Below are 14245 nucleotides of genomic sequence, written 5' to 3'. Positions count from 1 at the left end.
ATTTTCAGAGTAAACAGCAATTGCACAAGAATCCCCGATCATGAGTGTACAGTAAAAAAAAAAAAAAAAAAACGCATTTACCTTCCCAAACAAATTTACACAGCCACCAGGTATCACACTCTTTGGAAGTTGAGATAAAGAAATAAATTACATGCAAACATACAAATAAATACGACTTTGTACAGGAATGTTTCTTTTGCTTATAAAAATCGTCACAGGAAAAGATCCAGCAATGCTCCCTTACTTAACTCTACCTATCTGTATTTAAAAATATTTTATATATTCATTACCAATATCTCTGCATTCAGACTGACAGATTAGCATGAACATGTTTTAAAAGAATGATAAAAAAAAAAAAAAAGGTTTTGGTTAAGGATTTAGTTTAGTTTGATTTCAGTTCACTTTACAAAACCGAGGCCTTAAGAGAAGTTCCTATTCTACCCAGTTTATGTAAACACAAGATACTGAAGACAGTACAGATGTTATAAGTTTTACAGTAGCTAGTCTGCCAAGTATTATTGTGCCCTAAAAAACAAGCATTTTAAATTCAATCCTAAACAAAGAAAAAAACGTAAAATTAGTCCCGCAAGCCAAAATACTGAATTTGGTCTTTTATATATGGTATATAATATTTCTTTCACTGTTGCAAAAGTGATCATCTTACCCTGTGTTTGCTTTTGTCTCTCTCTCTCTCGTTTGTAAAGCAAATAAAAGTAGGAAAACATTTTCTTGGCAAGCTCCAAATTGTTTTTTTAACATAAGTTTATGATAAGTCAAGTCGACTGACTGATACACTTTTTTTTTTTGTTTTTCCACACTTGAGGAGACCATGCAACTGTGCACAACTCGCAGGCATCATGCACTGTAAAAAGCTTCCTGTTCATGACAAGGCAAAATAACTGTTGTGATTAAGGCACGTTTAAATAACTAATACAATATCACAGTACTGCAATCGAACCGATTCGTAAAACCAAGCTGAATGCATTTTACAGATTCGGATTTGAAAGTGTCTTATTACGTGATTGTTCAGGCAACCTGATCTGGATTGACTCATCCTACATGTTTTCTTTTTTTGTTGTTGTTTTTGGTAATCATGCCATCTTCTTAAAATGTCTTTAAAATAGGCAATAAAAACACAAAAATCAACCAGATTTCCTTTCTTCCCTTAGCAAAGTAAATAACATGACTCCTGTAGATTGGTCTCCTTGGCAAACTAAGAGGAAAAAAAGATGCATGGTCAAATGAAGTCCACTAGAAAACTCTCACCGAGGTACTTAAAAGACCTGTTTGTGCTCCGAGCGTGGGTCACGTGATACAAAGTTCTCATCACTTTACTTCTGCTGTGAAGGTCTTGTAAATATGGCACTGCTTGAGAACAGTGATATCACACTGTTGAGGTACTACAGTGGCATCTTTCTTTTGGTTCCATTTCATAGCAGCAATATTGGATGCTGTATAGGTGACATCCAAAAAATACATATAGAAAAAGGGGCGAGGGGGGGGATCTCTTTACCCTTACGTCTTTACAGTTTTATGAACATGTGCACTTCTCTCTTTTGTTGTCCAGATTCGCTGGTTTCCACTTCCACAGTTGTATACATCAAGTCCAATTTTAATTTTTTTCTGATGTCTTTAAAAGAGAGTAAATCTTTGTCCTTTGAGGGCTTTATTTTGTCCTGTTCATCCAAAGTCTTTCACTGCAACAGCAAAAGAAAGAATAAATTAAACTGCACAATAGGGTCGAATGACTAAGACGAGTACTCCAGCAAGGCATGCTTTGTAAAAGGCAGCTCTCATTTCCTGTTATCAGCACACAAGGGCTATTAAACGACACAAAGATCACATTGCAATCAATGATTTGTAAATGTGCATGCACTCTAAGGATAATCTTATTCATTGACAAAATAAAGCAGCATTTCCTAAAACATATTTTATGGTGGCGACCCAATGCAGTAACAAAAATGTCTTAAAATTCAAAATCTGCTAATATTACCATGCATGGCCTGAACAATATGCAAAACTATTAAAGGAGTAGTTCACTTCCAGAACAAAAATTTACAGATAATGTACTTGCCCCTTGTCATCCAAGATGTTCATGTGTTTCTTTCTTCAGTTGTAAATAAATTATGTTTTGTGAGGAAAACATTTTTCTCCATACAATAGACTTCTATGGTGCCCCTGAGTTTGAACTTCCAAAATGCCATTTGCATGCAGCTTCAAAAGGCTCTAAGAAGTGTCTTATCTAGCGAAACAATCGGTTATTTTCTAAAAAAAAAAAAAAAAAAGCTGGAGGAGAAAATGAGATGAGAGTGTTTCAACCTACCCTAACTGTCATGAACAGGCATACAGTTCACGCAGAGCATTTGAGGTTAAAAATGTATATAAATTGTACATTTTTTTAGTAAATGACCTATCGTTTCGCTAGATAAGACCCTTCTCCCTCAACTAGGATTGTTTAGAGCCCTTTGAAGCTGCATATAAACTGCATTTTGGATGTATAAGCTCAGGGGCACTATAGAAGTCCATTATATAGAGAGAAATCCTGAAAAGTTTTCCTCAAAAAACAATTTCTTTACGACTGAAGAAATAAAAACATGAACATCTTGGATGACGGGGAGGTGAGTACATTATCTGTAAATGTTTGTTCTGGAAGTAAACTACTGCTTTAATATGACAGGCTGGACAAGTGTTCTAAGTCAATCATAACTGCGACCCACTGGTTAAGAGCCACTTTCGCAGGACATTCATAAACAGTCCTAAAATATCAAGTGTGAGCGTGTTGTTTAGTCTACCCTGAAACAGATTGCAGCCCAGAACAAAATGTCTCTTACTTCTGACGTGCTTGTCCGAGGAACAATCTCACTGAGTGAAATGACTTCCACATCCAAACTTTCCCCGGATGATTGGGCAGCTATACTGCTACGACTGGGAATGAAAAAGAGTTGAGTCAATACATGTCAGTATACGTTTATTATGTATGAATGGAGTGAGAGTGCATCAGCATGTTTTTAATTCAACCAAATCTTGTTAAACAACATACCTCAGAACTGGAGTGTTTGAAGGCCGAGAGCTTACTGGAGAGGTTGCCGACAGGGTCGTATCTGCTGAGCTACTTGTGATCTCATCTTCATTGAGCTGTTGTGGGAGCAAGTCAGGATGAGCAGTCTGCACACCTGATTAGAGAAGAGAGAAAAGATTGAGCACTCCTTAGTCAATGATGATTCAAAATGAATAGTGAAAGGAAAGATTTAACCACAAAACTGCTTTTCACTACTTGCTGATAATCATTGACTCAATCTAGCCCTTTAAAATGTCAGATGAATCAAATGCATAAACCGCAGAAAGAACAAAGATTTATTGACTCCTGAAGTATGAGAACAATGCTGGCATTGTCCATGCATGTGCTGTAGGGGGCAGACTTTTACAGATCGCATTTGCTGTTTTCAGCACACAAGGGCATCAGACTATTAAACTACATCAAATTATCATGCAGTCTCTGCTAGCATTGAAACCAAACAAAGCATAGCATGAACAATGCTTTTCAAACTCTCAAGGACAAGTTAATTGTTAAATGTAAAGGACCATTTCTTCTGCATTTTGACAAATCTAAGGGGAACATTTAAAAAAATAAGGTAAGGATTTTGTCCTATTCACAAATTGTTGACTGGATTTTGGGATGTGGCCGTTGCATTCAAAATCGAATGCAGATGAACACGAGCTTGCACTGGTGGGGTTTAAGTAGATTATGATATTTTGATAAATAATTACAAGGTCAAAAAGTAAAAAAAAAAAACCACACAGATGAATTTTTCGCAAATAAGACATGCATGAATTTTCATGCTGACTTTAAATTAGCGCTGTCAACCGATTAATCGCATCAAAAATACATTTTTGTTTACATAATATATGCGTGTACACCGTATATTTATGTATACATAAATACACCCACGTACAGTATATATTTTGAAAATATTTTTCAATTCAAATTTATTTGTATAGCGCCTTTCACGATACATAACATTGCAAAGCAACTTGTTTTGACAATATTTTTAGTATTAGCTTACTAGTGGTGACTATGTCAAGTTGATGTACATATGGCAGAGATGTACGGTAAAGATTAATTAATGATGCAATCAAACAACACTAAATTAGCAGCAAAACATTACATTAAAATATTTACATGTATATATTTATATTCATATAATTGATCATATATATATATATATATATATATATATATATATATATATATAAACCTTTTCTTAAATGTATAAATGCTTGTGTGTATTTATACATGCATCATAATTATACACAGTACACACACATTTTATCCAAACAAACGCGATTAATCGCTTGAGGGCACTACTTTAAATATTTAATTTTGCATGCTTTAAAAACACTTGAATGAAATTTTTAGCAAATTTTAAAATAAATACACATTTTTTCATACTGAACATTAATGCTATGATACCTAAATTCACCTGGATCATTTAAAACGATCCAGTTTTTAATCTCCTCAGAAAACAGTATAGAATTTTACTATTTACATGCCAACACTGAACCATCACGGAAACACAACAAAGATTATTTCCTTGAGTAATAACAACCAGTGTAGAAACATGGCTAATGATTTACATTTAAGGCATTTAAGAGATATTCTTATCATGAGAAAATGACATTGGGAACCACAAGAATTTAAAGCTTCATTTTACTGCTATCTTGCTCAGCTATTCGTCTATCCTTCCCATTTCCCTCCTATCTTTCAATGTCTTCTCATACCAGTATCTCCTTGAGTGTCTAGGCTGAGGGACACAGCTCCACTGCCGGATAGCTGCGCTGTAGTCTGTTGTGGCTGTGTTTGTTCTGCTGCTACAGGAATGGATAGTTGTTGTGATAGTCCAGATACTGCAGTGTTTGACTTCTTCCCACCAGACACTGTTCCTTTTTGACTTTTCTTTGAGGGTGACGTTTTCACTAACAGAAAAATAATAATAACAAAAAAAACAATTCATGTATTAGCCTTTTTATGCATCCGTTGCAGTTATTTCAATGTGACTATCAAACTTACAAGTAGGTTTTTTGAAGACTGTACTGCACATAAACTTCTGGAAACGATCTGCGTAGAAACTCGGCCGGTGCACAGATACAGTGTCCTGCAATTGAAAACATTAGATAGTGAAGATAAACTCACAAAATGCATTTGTAAAGTTAATCTTCATGCAATGTTTGATATACTGTATGAGACATACCCCATCATGCAGGAGAGCTTTCCACGAGTGCTCCAACTTCTTTACAAGCCTAAACACACAAAGTTATCAGCAAATAAATCATTCATTAATCGCAATCAAGGTAAAATGTTTAAATAATTTAGAAATCAATTTAAGTCATATCGTCCAGCCCTAGAGAAAATACAAAGATATGAAAATACAGTTTACCTATAAGACTGAAGGATATCAATGATGCCAATGAAAACCAGCAATCTTTCTCCTCTTGAATTAAATGCTGGAATTCCACCCATGCTGCAAAAGAACAAATATCACACATTAACAATTGTGCAGGCACTAGGGATGTAACAATATCAAAATCTCACTATACAATAATATCACGATATGAAGTCCATGATATTTAAAGACAAATGAAAAATTAGAAACAAAAAAAAAAATTGTACTTTTTAAAGTTAAATTGTTCTATCCAATGCACTTTCAGAGTTCAAAATTAAGAGCTCCAACATGTTCTTAACTAAGAAAACTTCAGTCAGAAAGTCAGTGAATTGACTTTTAAACTGAACTGAACTGAACTTTAAAGGGGACTCAATCCTCCTTTTAGTTGTGATATACTGTCTCAGTCTGAATTACACATACATTGGTGTTTTAGAAAGCAAAACAAATTAGAATATAAGGTCCCACTTTATATTAGGTGGCCTTAACTACCATGTACTTACATTTAAAATAATAATTAAATACAATGCACTTACTGTGTACGTACATGTTTTAACATTGTACTTATGTTTCAAAAATAGCTGCATGTAATTACATCTGCAATTAATTTCTGTAATTACATTTATAATTACACTGTTGGCCCATCCCTTACACCTTAACCTACCCTTAAACCTACCCATACCACCAAATCTGTTTCTAACCTAATATTGAATATTTCATAGATATATTACTTCTGCTTTACACTACAGTAGGGAAATTACAATACTTCTTTTCTAATTTCTATATTTGAAAGAGATCATTTTGAATTTGGACTGCATTTAAATCGTTAGCTGTCAGCAATTTATACTGCACTTTTAAGCTTTTATTTGGAAGGAAAACTCCAGTTTTTGTAAAAACAAGCTTATAAAAATGTATCACTACAAATCTAATGAAATGCTGTAATCAAAGCATCAAAAGCCAAAGCATAATGACCCAAAATACAACTTTAAAGATCGTTTCATATCGTCATGTGACCTCTATAATATCGAGACAGTTTTGCTATCGCGATATCACAACATTGATAATACTGTTACACCCCTAGCAGGCACAAAGTTATATTTCACAGTAATAATAATAATAACAATAATATCTGTAAATCTGAAGCACGTATTTGTCACACTGGTTGACTACTCACTCAGTAACCAATTAATCTATTAGTGAATGATTTCTGTAGGAATACGTGACACTGAATACTGAAGGAATGGCTGCTAAAATTTAGCTTTGCCATCACAGCAAATTGCATTTGAAAAAATATTCAATTGTATTTTAAATTTCAAAATTTGAATAATATTTCACAATATTATTGTTAATAAATGCAGTCTTGTTGATCGGAAACCTATTTAAAAAAAATTAAAAAAAAACAATAGCTTACCAACCCCAAACTTTTTAACAATACTGTAAAATTCTCTCTAAAACAGGCTCTATAGCCATAAACTTTCAGACAGTCTTGCGCTATTTTTGAGTGTCATACTGGGTGTTTAACAGATTCAAGAAGGTGGATCACTAACCTTTCGTAGGGCTGTGGTGAAGTCTTGCCCTTGGTCTCCCCTTGAATAGACTCAATGGCTGTACAGTATAGGGGCTTCTGGCCTGGTGCCTTTTTCTGGGTATCGGGCACTGCGGTAGATGCCTCTTCACCTGCCCGGTCCAAGTTGTGTATACCCACCAGCAAACTGTAGTCCATGATTTTAAAGCTTTGTAGTACCTAAACATACAGGAATATAGAGAGCCACATTTAGCAGATGAAAACTGTAGAATGAATCATTCAAACCATGAATTACATTAGCCACCATAAATGTGCAAAATGCATTTATTACATCTGAATTTACAACCAGGCATCTGAAGTGGAGAAAACATACCTGGAACAATGAGAAGGTCACAGATGCATCTTAAAGGGATAGTTCACCCAAAAATGAAAATTCTGTGATTTATTTCTCACCCTCGTGTCGTTCCAAACCCACAAACCCGGAACACAAATTTAGATGTTTTTGATAAAATCCAAGAGCTTTCTGACGCTCCATAAATAGCAACGCAACTGAGACTTTCAAAGCCCAGAAAGTTAGTAAGGACATCATTAAAACAGTCCATATGACATCAGTAGTTCAACCTAAATTTTATGAAGCTATGAGCTATTAATAAAGTCTTATTTTTGTTTTCTTTACACACAAGAAGTATTCTCATAGCTTCATAGGATTATAATTAAACCAATGATGTCACATAGACTATTTTAACAATGTCCTATTTTAAAGATCTTTCCGGGCCTTAAACATGTCAGTTGCGTTGCTGTCTATGGAGGGTGAGAAAACTCCCGGATTTCATCACAAATATCTTTCTAAATTGTGTTCTGAAGAACAGCGAAGAGTTTGGAACGACATTAGGGTGAGTATTAAATGACAGAATTTTCATTTTTGGATTAACTATCCCTTTAAAGCCATGCTACTTAGACAATTCAAATTTTGTAAGCCAAAAGATTCAAGGACAATGTTGCGCTTACAATCCTTTTGTTTCCAACACACACACACACACACACACACACACACACACACACACACACACACATGTCTGGTTTATTATCCTTGTGGGGACTCTCCATAGGTGCAATGGTTTTTATACTCTGCACACTGTATTTTCTATCCCTTTACCCTAACCCTACCCCTAAACCTAACCCTTACAGAAAACTTTCTGCATTTTTACTTTTTTAAAAAAACTCATTCTGTATGATTTATAAGCTTTTGTACCCATGGGGACCTCAAGCCAGTCCCCACAATGTCAAAAATTTCAGGTTTTACTATCCTTGTGGGGACATTTGGTCCCCACAATGTAGCAAAAACAAGTACACACACACACACACACACACACACACACTCTTACCCGACAATCTCTCTGAATGGTCCGGCAAAGGGCGTTGTAGTGATCATTCTCCAGCAATATGCCCTCAGGCATGTCCTGCATGAAATCTAAGTCTTTGTACGTGGGCACACCTTTAGCCCTCTCTTTCGGCGAAGCACGTCGCTTGTATGTCGAACCCTTCAGGTCGAATTTAAGGTGCATGGGTACAGCACGTGGCAGCAGGTTGTTCATCACTACAATTCGGATGTTCTTCCCCTCAGCCTGAACACAGTAGAGGCCGTAGAACTTGGGAAGTAGCGTACGCATATTCTGGTTCAGGTTCTAGGAGACAAAAGGTGAATTATATGGAGGAAACGATTACACTTAATATATTCAAATTATGATAAAATAAATGAAATTATTTTTCAAGGGCTGCCCTCGACTATAGATTTTTAGACCAGCAGTCGTTCATTTTAAGCATTAATCGACTATTAGTCACATTTTTATTAATAAACCATTTAAATCATAATAACGAACCTTTAATTGCCTACATAGCCTAATAAGCGCTCAAGCGCACACATAAAGCTTGTCACAGCACACAGGCACATATAATTATGACTGCATTAACATTTTAATAATTTGTTGATAAACTAGCACTTTTTTTGTATTCGGTTTAAGAGATGAAGCAAAACTTACTCGTCATCTCCGTAGTAGTGGATGTGCCTGTATGTTTCATATGGATTTCATATTTGTTTTCCATTTGAACTGGTTCATTTGAAAGTAGATATTTCGCTCTTTATAGATATATTATGTCTGTAAGTCAAGTATACACAGAGTTTCGAAGTTTTCCGCTCAAGTTCACAGCGACCAAAACGGCAGAAATTGCATCCTGTTTGCTTTCATTATTTTACAAAAAACGCAACGTTTCGTTGTTATTCTGAGTGCACACAAATAAACAGTGTCTTTACATATTCAAATAATGTATTACTTTTATCTGTATGAGCAAAAATGACGCAGTATTTTAAGAGCAAGTGACCTCACCGACGCCTCTATCTGTCATGCAGTGAGCACGCTACTGTTCAGCTTCCACACTCCGCACAGACACTTCAATAGCATAGATTTTTCTAGGTTAACATTAGATTGAGCAGTCATGTAAAGTTTCTACTACTTACATATTTAAGATGAAAAGCCTTATTTGTGGCCAATGAATGATCGGTGAGTGTTTGGATGTCCTGCTCAATACTATATTACCACACAGACCACTTCCTGTAGATTTTTTTTTTCTGCGACTACTAAAATTTTGTTCGACCAAGCCTCTTCTCGCTGACTAACGGTTAGTCGACTATTAGACGGCAGCCCTAGATTTTTTTAATAAATATACAGAAACACACACTTACCATGAAGTAACCTGGCAGGAGTGTTTGCAAGAATTCTGCCTCTTTGTGTTGTACCGTCTTAATGATAAACTCATCATCACTAGATACGTAGAAGAGAGACCCGCTCGCTCCAGGATTAGACAGCTCAATAAGGGGTTCACTACAAAGAGAACACTGCAGAAAACACACACACACAGCACTTAACGTGGGACTGGACGGTTTCAGGTATCTATTTAACTAAATGCACTGTCACTGAGAAGCACTTTTGGCTTTTCAGATATTATTTCGATTTAGTATGATTGTAACTCTACACAAGCTCTACTCAATGGCAATTTCTAGCTGATTAAATACTCATAATTTCCCTTAAAAAAAATCCAGTGAGAGGAAACCATGGGAACCATATGTAGTGAACAAACAAGATTACCAGGTAGTCATCAGGTCGGATCCCAAACATCTCTCTGAAGTAGCGGAATGCAATAGGAGCGTAAGTTTTAAACTTGAAGTCACCATGGTGATGACCTGGAGTTGAGTTACTGCCTTGACTAAGAGGGAGACAAAAACAAGCACATTTACTGTGACTACTAATAAAAAAGCCTCTTCGTTGTTACTTTCATGCAGATATGCATACCTGGGAAAGAAGATGCTTTCTACCACTTCGAAATCCTGCATAAGCACGTCTCTTTCTGGCTTCTGGCTCAAGCTTCCCACACTGTGTGTGATCCCCAGCTGAATAGCACCTTTCAGAGCAGATGATGTTGTCTGAAGGGTTCCGATTGCAGGCACAGGATAAGCAGAATAAGAATGTGTTAGTGTGCAATACAGAATATGACAAGACTTCTTCTGGAACTACTCCATGTTGATTTTAAAACAAAAAAATAAAACTGATACATGCATCTTGTTTGAAGGACTACAAAACCCACGTGATTCAATAACTCAAGGCCTGCTAGTCTTATCTGTAAGTACCTGCACATAGTATTTATTGGGCTTTATCTTCTTCATGGTGCCACATGTATAACAGATAACACAATAATAATCTAAGAGTCGCAAGCAGATCTGACAAATTCAGGAACGCACGTCATGACACTGAGATTGGAAGTTTTACTGGTGATACGTTTGAACTGGTACTCTCTATTAAACTTCTATTTTTATATATATTTGCAGTGTATATTTAGCAGTACACAAAATGAAGATATAAAATCTGTAAATCCACAGCTCGCACCTTTTTATATGTAGTTTCGCCAGTGGGGTCAATTCCTCGGTGGCCCATGGTCCTTTTGTTTGTCTGGGATGAACCAGAGATGCTTAGAAGCTGAAAGATATATGATTGCTCAGTAAACACATCAGACAACAAGAAAAAGTACTTAAGCCATTAATAATATAGTTATGACAATGGAACATTTTTAGCAAATGCTAATATGCTGACATCATTATTAATCAATTATATAATAATGCAATTCTTAAATACATTTTAGCATCACTGATGTTGCTAAAGATTTTTCTGTACATGGCCCATGAAAACTATTGAAACTATTATTAAAGCAAAAGAGAGGCATGTAATCACCTCTGAAGAAGCCATCTTTCGATTTCCAGGAGTACCTATGGAGTACAAAAAAAAATGATGAATGTTTCACCCAAATTTTATAAATGCATGCAAATTAATGGTATAAAAAGCTATTAGGCATTATTGTGTCCTCTGATTCATTTATGGCTGCATTACAATGAACTAGAAAATTCTTGCCAATCATAAATGCAAGAATGCAGAGCTCATACTTAAAGTATGTGAAGCATGAAACTATACTTCTTAGATGTAACATAATAGTTTGATTAATAATTCAGTCCAGCTTTGGTTTTGTTTGTTAATTCAGTGAATTACTAGCCACTGACATCCATGGATAATAATTTGCTGAAAACTTTCTCCATAGTATACATAAGTTTATTTCTTAATAAGAACATTTCGCTCACCAATGGATCATCCACATTAAATGGGTGCCGTCAGAATAAGAGTCCAAAAAGCTTATAAAAACATCACAATAATCCACAAATAATCCACATGACTCCAGTCCATCAGTGAATGACTTTGTATAATATATAATATAAAACAATATAATATAATATAGTATAGTATAATATTATATAATATAATGTAATATAGTATAGTATAACACTTCCTCCAGTGAAAATGTTCATCTCTTGTACTCTCACACCAAAATCCAAATTAAAAATGTCTTGACGATTTTTTTTATTAGAAACAAGCAGCTCTTCACTTCACAACATATTAATTGATGGACTGGAGTCATGTTGTGAATTACTGTGACATTTTTATCAGCTGTTTGGACTCTCAGTTTGATGGCACCCATTTACTGCATAGGGTCCATTGGTAAGTGATGTAATGCTAAACTTCTCCAAATCTGTTCTGAAATAAATTCATCTATATCTTGGATGGCCTAAGGGTGTGTACATTTTCAACAAATTTCATTTTTTGGTTGAACTATTCATTTTCCCCTATGTACTGGTATCCTTCGAGGGCACAAAACCTGACACTGAAGTGAGTGTAACTTGCTTTTGTGTGAAAAACTACACTATGAATGAAATGCAAAATAAATGCAAATGCTAATGCAAAAAAAAAGCTGTTCACACCGAGTTGAGATGTGTCGTTAGCCACAACTGTGAATGTAAGCATGCAGCATGCAGACACCTGGGTTTCAATTTCTTTGTTCTTCCAAGAAAACACTGCAACCCAATCACACCAGCTGACTGTGTGGTGGCACTATGCTCAAAATAACAAAGACGAGCACAACTCAGGCAGTCACAGGCCTGCTACAGTGTACAACACTATTATTCAAATCAAGATCATATGCAAATGCAGACACACATGTGCTTACACACATGCATGCATGTACCTCTCGGCAGGAATAACCTCCAAAATAAAGACATCTGAAGACTGACAACAGTGATTTATAAAATAAAAAAAAAATAAAAAAGAGGATAACTAACTCAGCTATCGCTCATATATGGAGGCCTGTTTTTGCCATGAAAATATAAAATAAAAAGGTAATTGCGACTTCATCTCTCAATTGTGAGTATATATTTCGCAATTGTTGATAGTTTATATCTTGCAATTCTGAGCTTTCATATAAGTTTTTTTTGCTCAGAATTGTGAGAAAAAAAAAGTCATTGTGAGAAGATACAAAGTCAGAAACGGGCTCCCATACTACTGAAATAATACTTAAAGTGACCACCTAATGGTTCATTTTCATATCTTATTTTGTTAGAAAGCAAGTATCATTTGTCTAAGAATTGCAATACACAATTATATTATATATGTGCCTCTAAAATCTTTGGATATCTGCAAAACTCATGCATATTTAGATATTATAACTAGAAATGTATCAAACTTTATCAGTTTGATTAATACAAAAAATAACCAGCTCTGTGTACTAGAGAGTGGTGACTGTTTCCACACACTGTGGACTGTGTGCTATCAATCTAGCTATTCATTTCATACTGTAAAACACAAGACTGATTTGCACAATAACTTCATTTACCTTACACTAATGTGTCATAAACACCAAGAGGAAACAAAATGCTCTCTTACTGGAGCTCGCTCCATCCGTGGAAACTACAGCCGGCGTAGCCATTTTCTGGCGGAAGTTTCATATGGTCCTGCTTGTTTTCACTTGTGGTTTATTCCCCACAGCCCTGGAAGATGAACATGTCCAAATAAAGTCTGTTGTAAGAAACTAACTTAACTAATGAACGATTACAAAAGTTACTTAACTCACTGTGGAAATATCCTGGTCTGACATGAACCAAAAGAGCGTGGTAGCTAGTTTCACACTACTTGAACCTATCGTACTTCTACTTTCTTACTTAAAACAATCGCTAAATATAAAAAAATCGGCTTGCTTGCTTGCATGCTAATGGTTTAATGGCTAGCGAACCACAATAACAACAGGTAAAAGCGCTTACCTCAACTTCTCCACTTTGTTTTTAAGTCGAGGATCGAAAACAGCGCCGTTAAACTTTTGTTTACGTTTACAGAACGGCTCGATGCCTCGTGCAAATCGTTGGGGGACGCGAAATGGTTGTTTTTATTACTTTACAGGGTCCATCCGAAGTAAATATCGAGCGTAAACGCACGGAAGCGTCCTCGTTCCTCGAGCCTCCCAAACAAGCGGAAGTGACGTTGTTGCGCCACACTGTCCCTGCTGGGCGCGGTGGCCGTTGAGCTCACACCAGTAGAAAAGCGAATTCTTGGACAAACTGGCTTTCTATCGTACAGGGGGCGCTCGACTGGTACAAAATAGTCCAAATGGTCATAAAATCTTCGTTCCCTGGGCTCAGTTAACATATTTGTTCATTCATAAACTTAATCCATAGGGGATAAATTAAAACGTTAAATTATGAGGGGATAAAACAACCCCTCGTACGTTTCTGACTTAGTACAGCAGTGTTGGGGAAAGTTACCTTTGAAAAGTAATGCATTACAATATTGCGTTAATTACTCCCTAAAAAGCAACGAAATTCGTTACTTAGTTACTTTTTGTGGAAAGTAATGCGTTA

At 35.8% G+C, this 14245-nt stretch overlaps 1 protein-coding gene across 2 annotated transcripts; it reads right to left on the bottom strand.

Annotated features, from left to right (window-relative positions):
• Positions 1-54: 54 nt before the first annotated feature.
• pip5k1aa (phosphatidylinositol-4-phosphate 5-kinase, type I, alpha, a) lies at positions 55-13881 on the bottom strand. Of its 2 annotated transcripts, XM_051137060.1 has the most exons (16): positions 13652-13880; positions 13278-13381; positions 11244-11278; positions 10902-10991; positions 10311-10441; positions 10107-10224; positions 9704-9856; positions 8349-8648; positions 6986-7182; positions 5436-5519; positions 5250-5298; positions 5069-5153; positions 4780-4974; positions 3041-3173; positions 2832-2925; positions 55-1697 (listed from the first exon to the last, which is right to left on the bottom strand). In XM_051137060.1, the coding sequence occupies exons 2-16, from the start codon at positions 13318-13320 to the stop codon at positions 1695-1697; spliced, it is 1710 nt and encodes a 569-aa protein (XP_050993017.1). In that variant the 5' UTR covers positions 13321-13381; positions 13652-13880; the 3' UTR covers positions 55-1694. The 2 variants fall into 2 exon arrangements, with proteins under 2 accessions (XP_050993017.1, XP_050993018.1); XM_051137061.1 differs by lacking the exon at positions 13278-13381 and having other exon boundaries at positions 13652-13881.
• Between the last annotated feature and the right edge of the window lie 364 nt (positions 13882-14245).

Source organism: Labeo rohita, chromosome 19 (assembly GCF_022985175.1).
Source record: "Labeo rohita strain BAU-BD-2019 chromosome 19, IGBB_LRoh.1.0, whole genome shotgun sequence".
In the NCBI taxonomy this organism is placed as follows: domain Eukaryota; kingdom Metazoa; phylum Chordata; class Actinopteri; order Cypriniformes; family Cyprinidae; genus Labeo; species Labeo rohita.
Note: the sequence above shows the minus strand (reverse complement) of the source record. Positions and strands in the feature narration are given on the sequence as shown.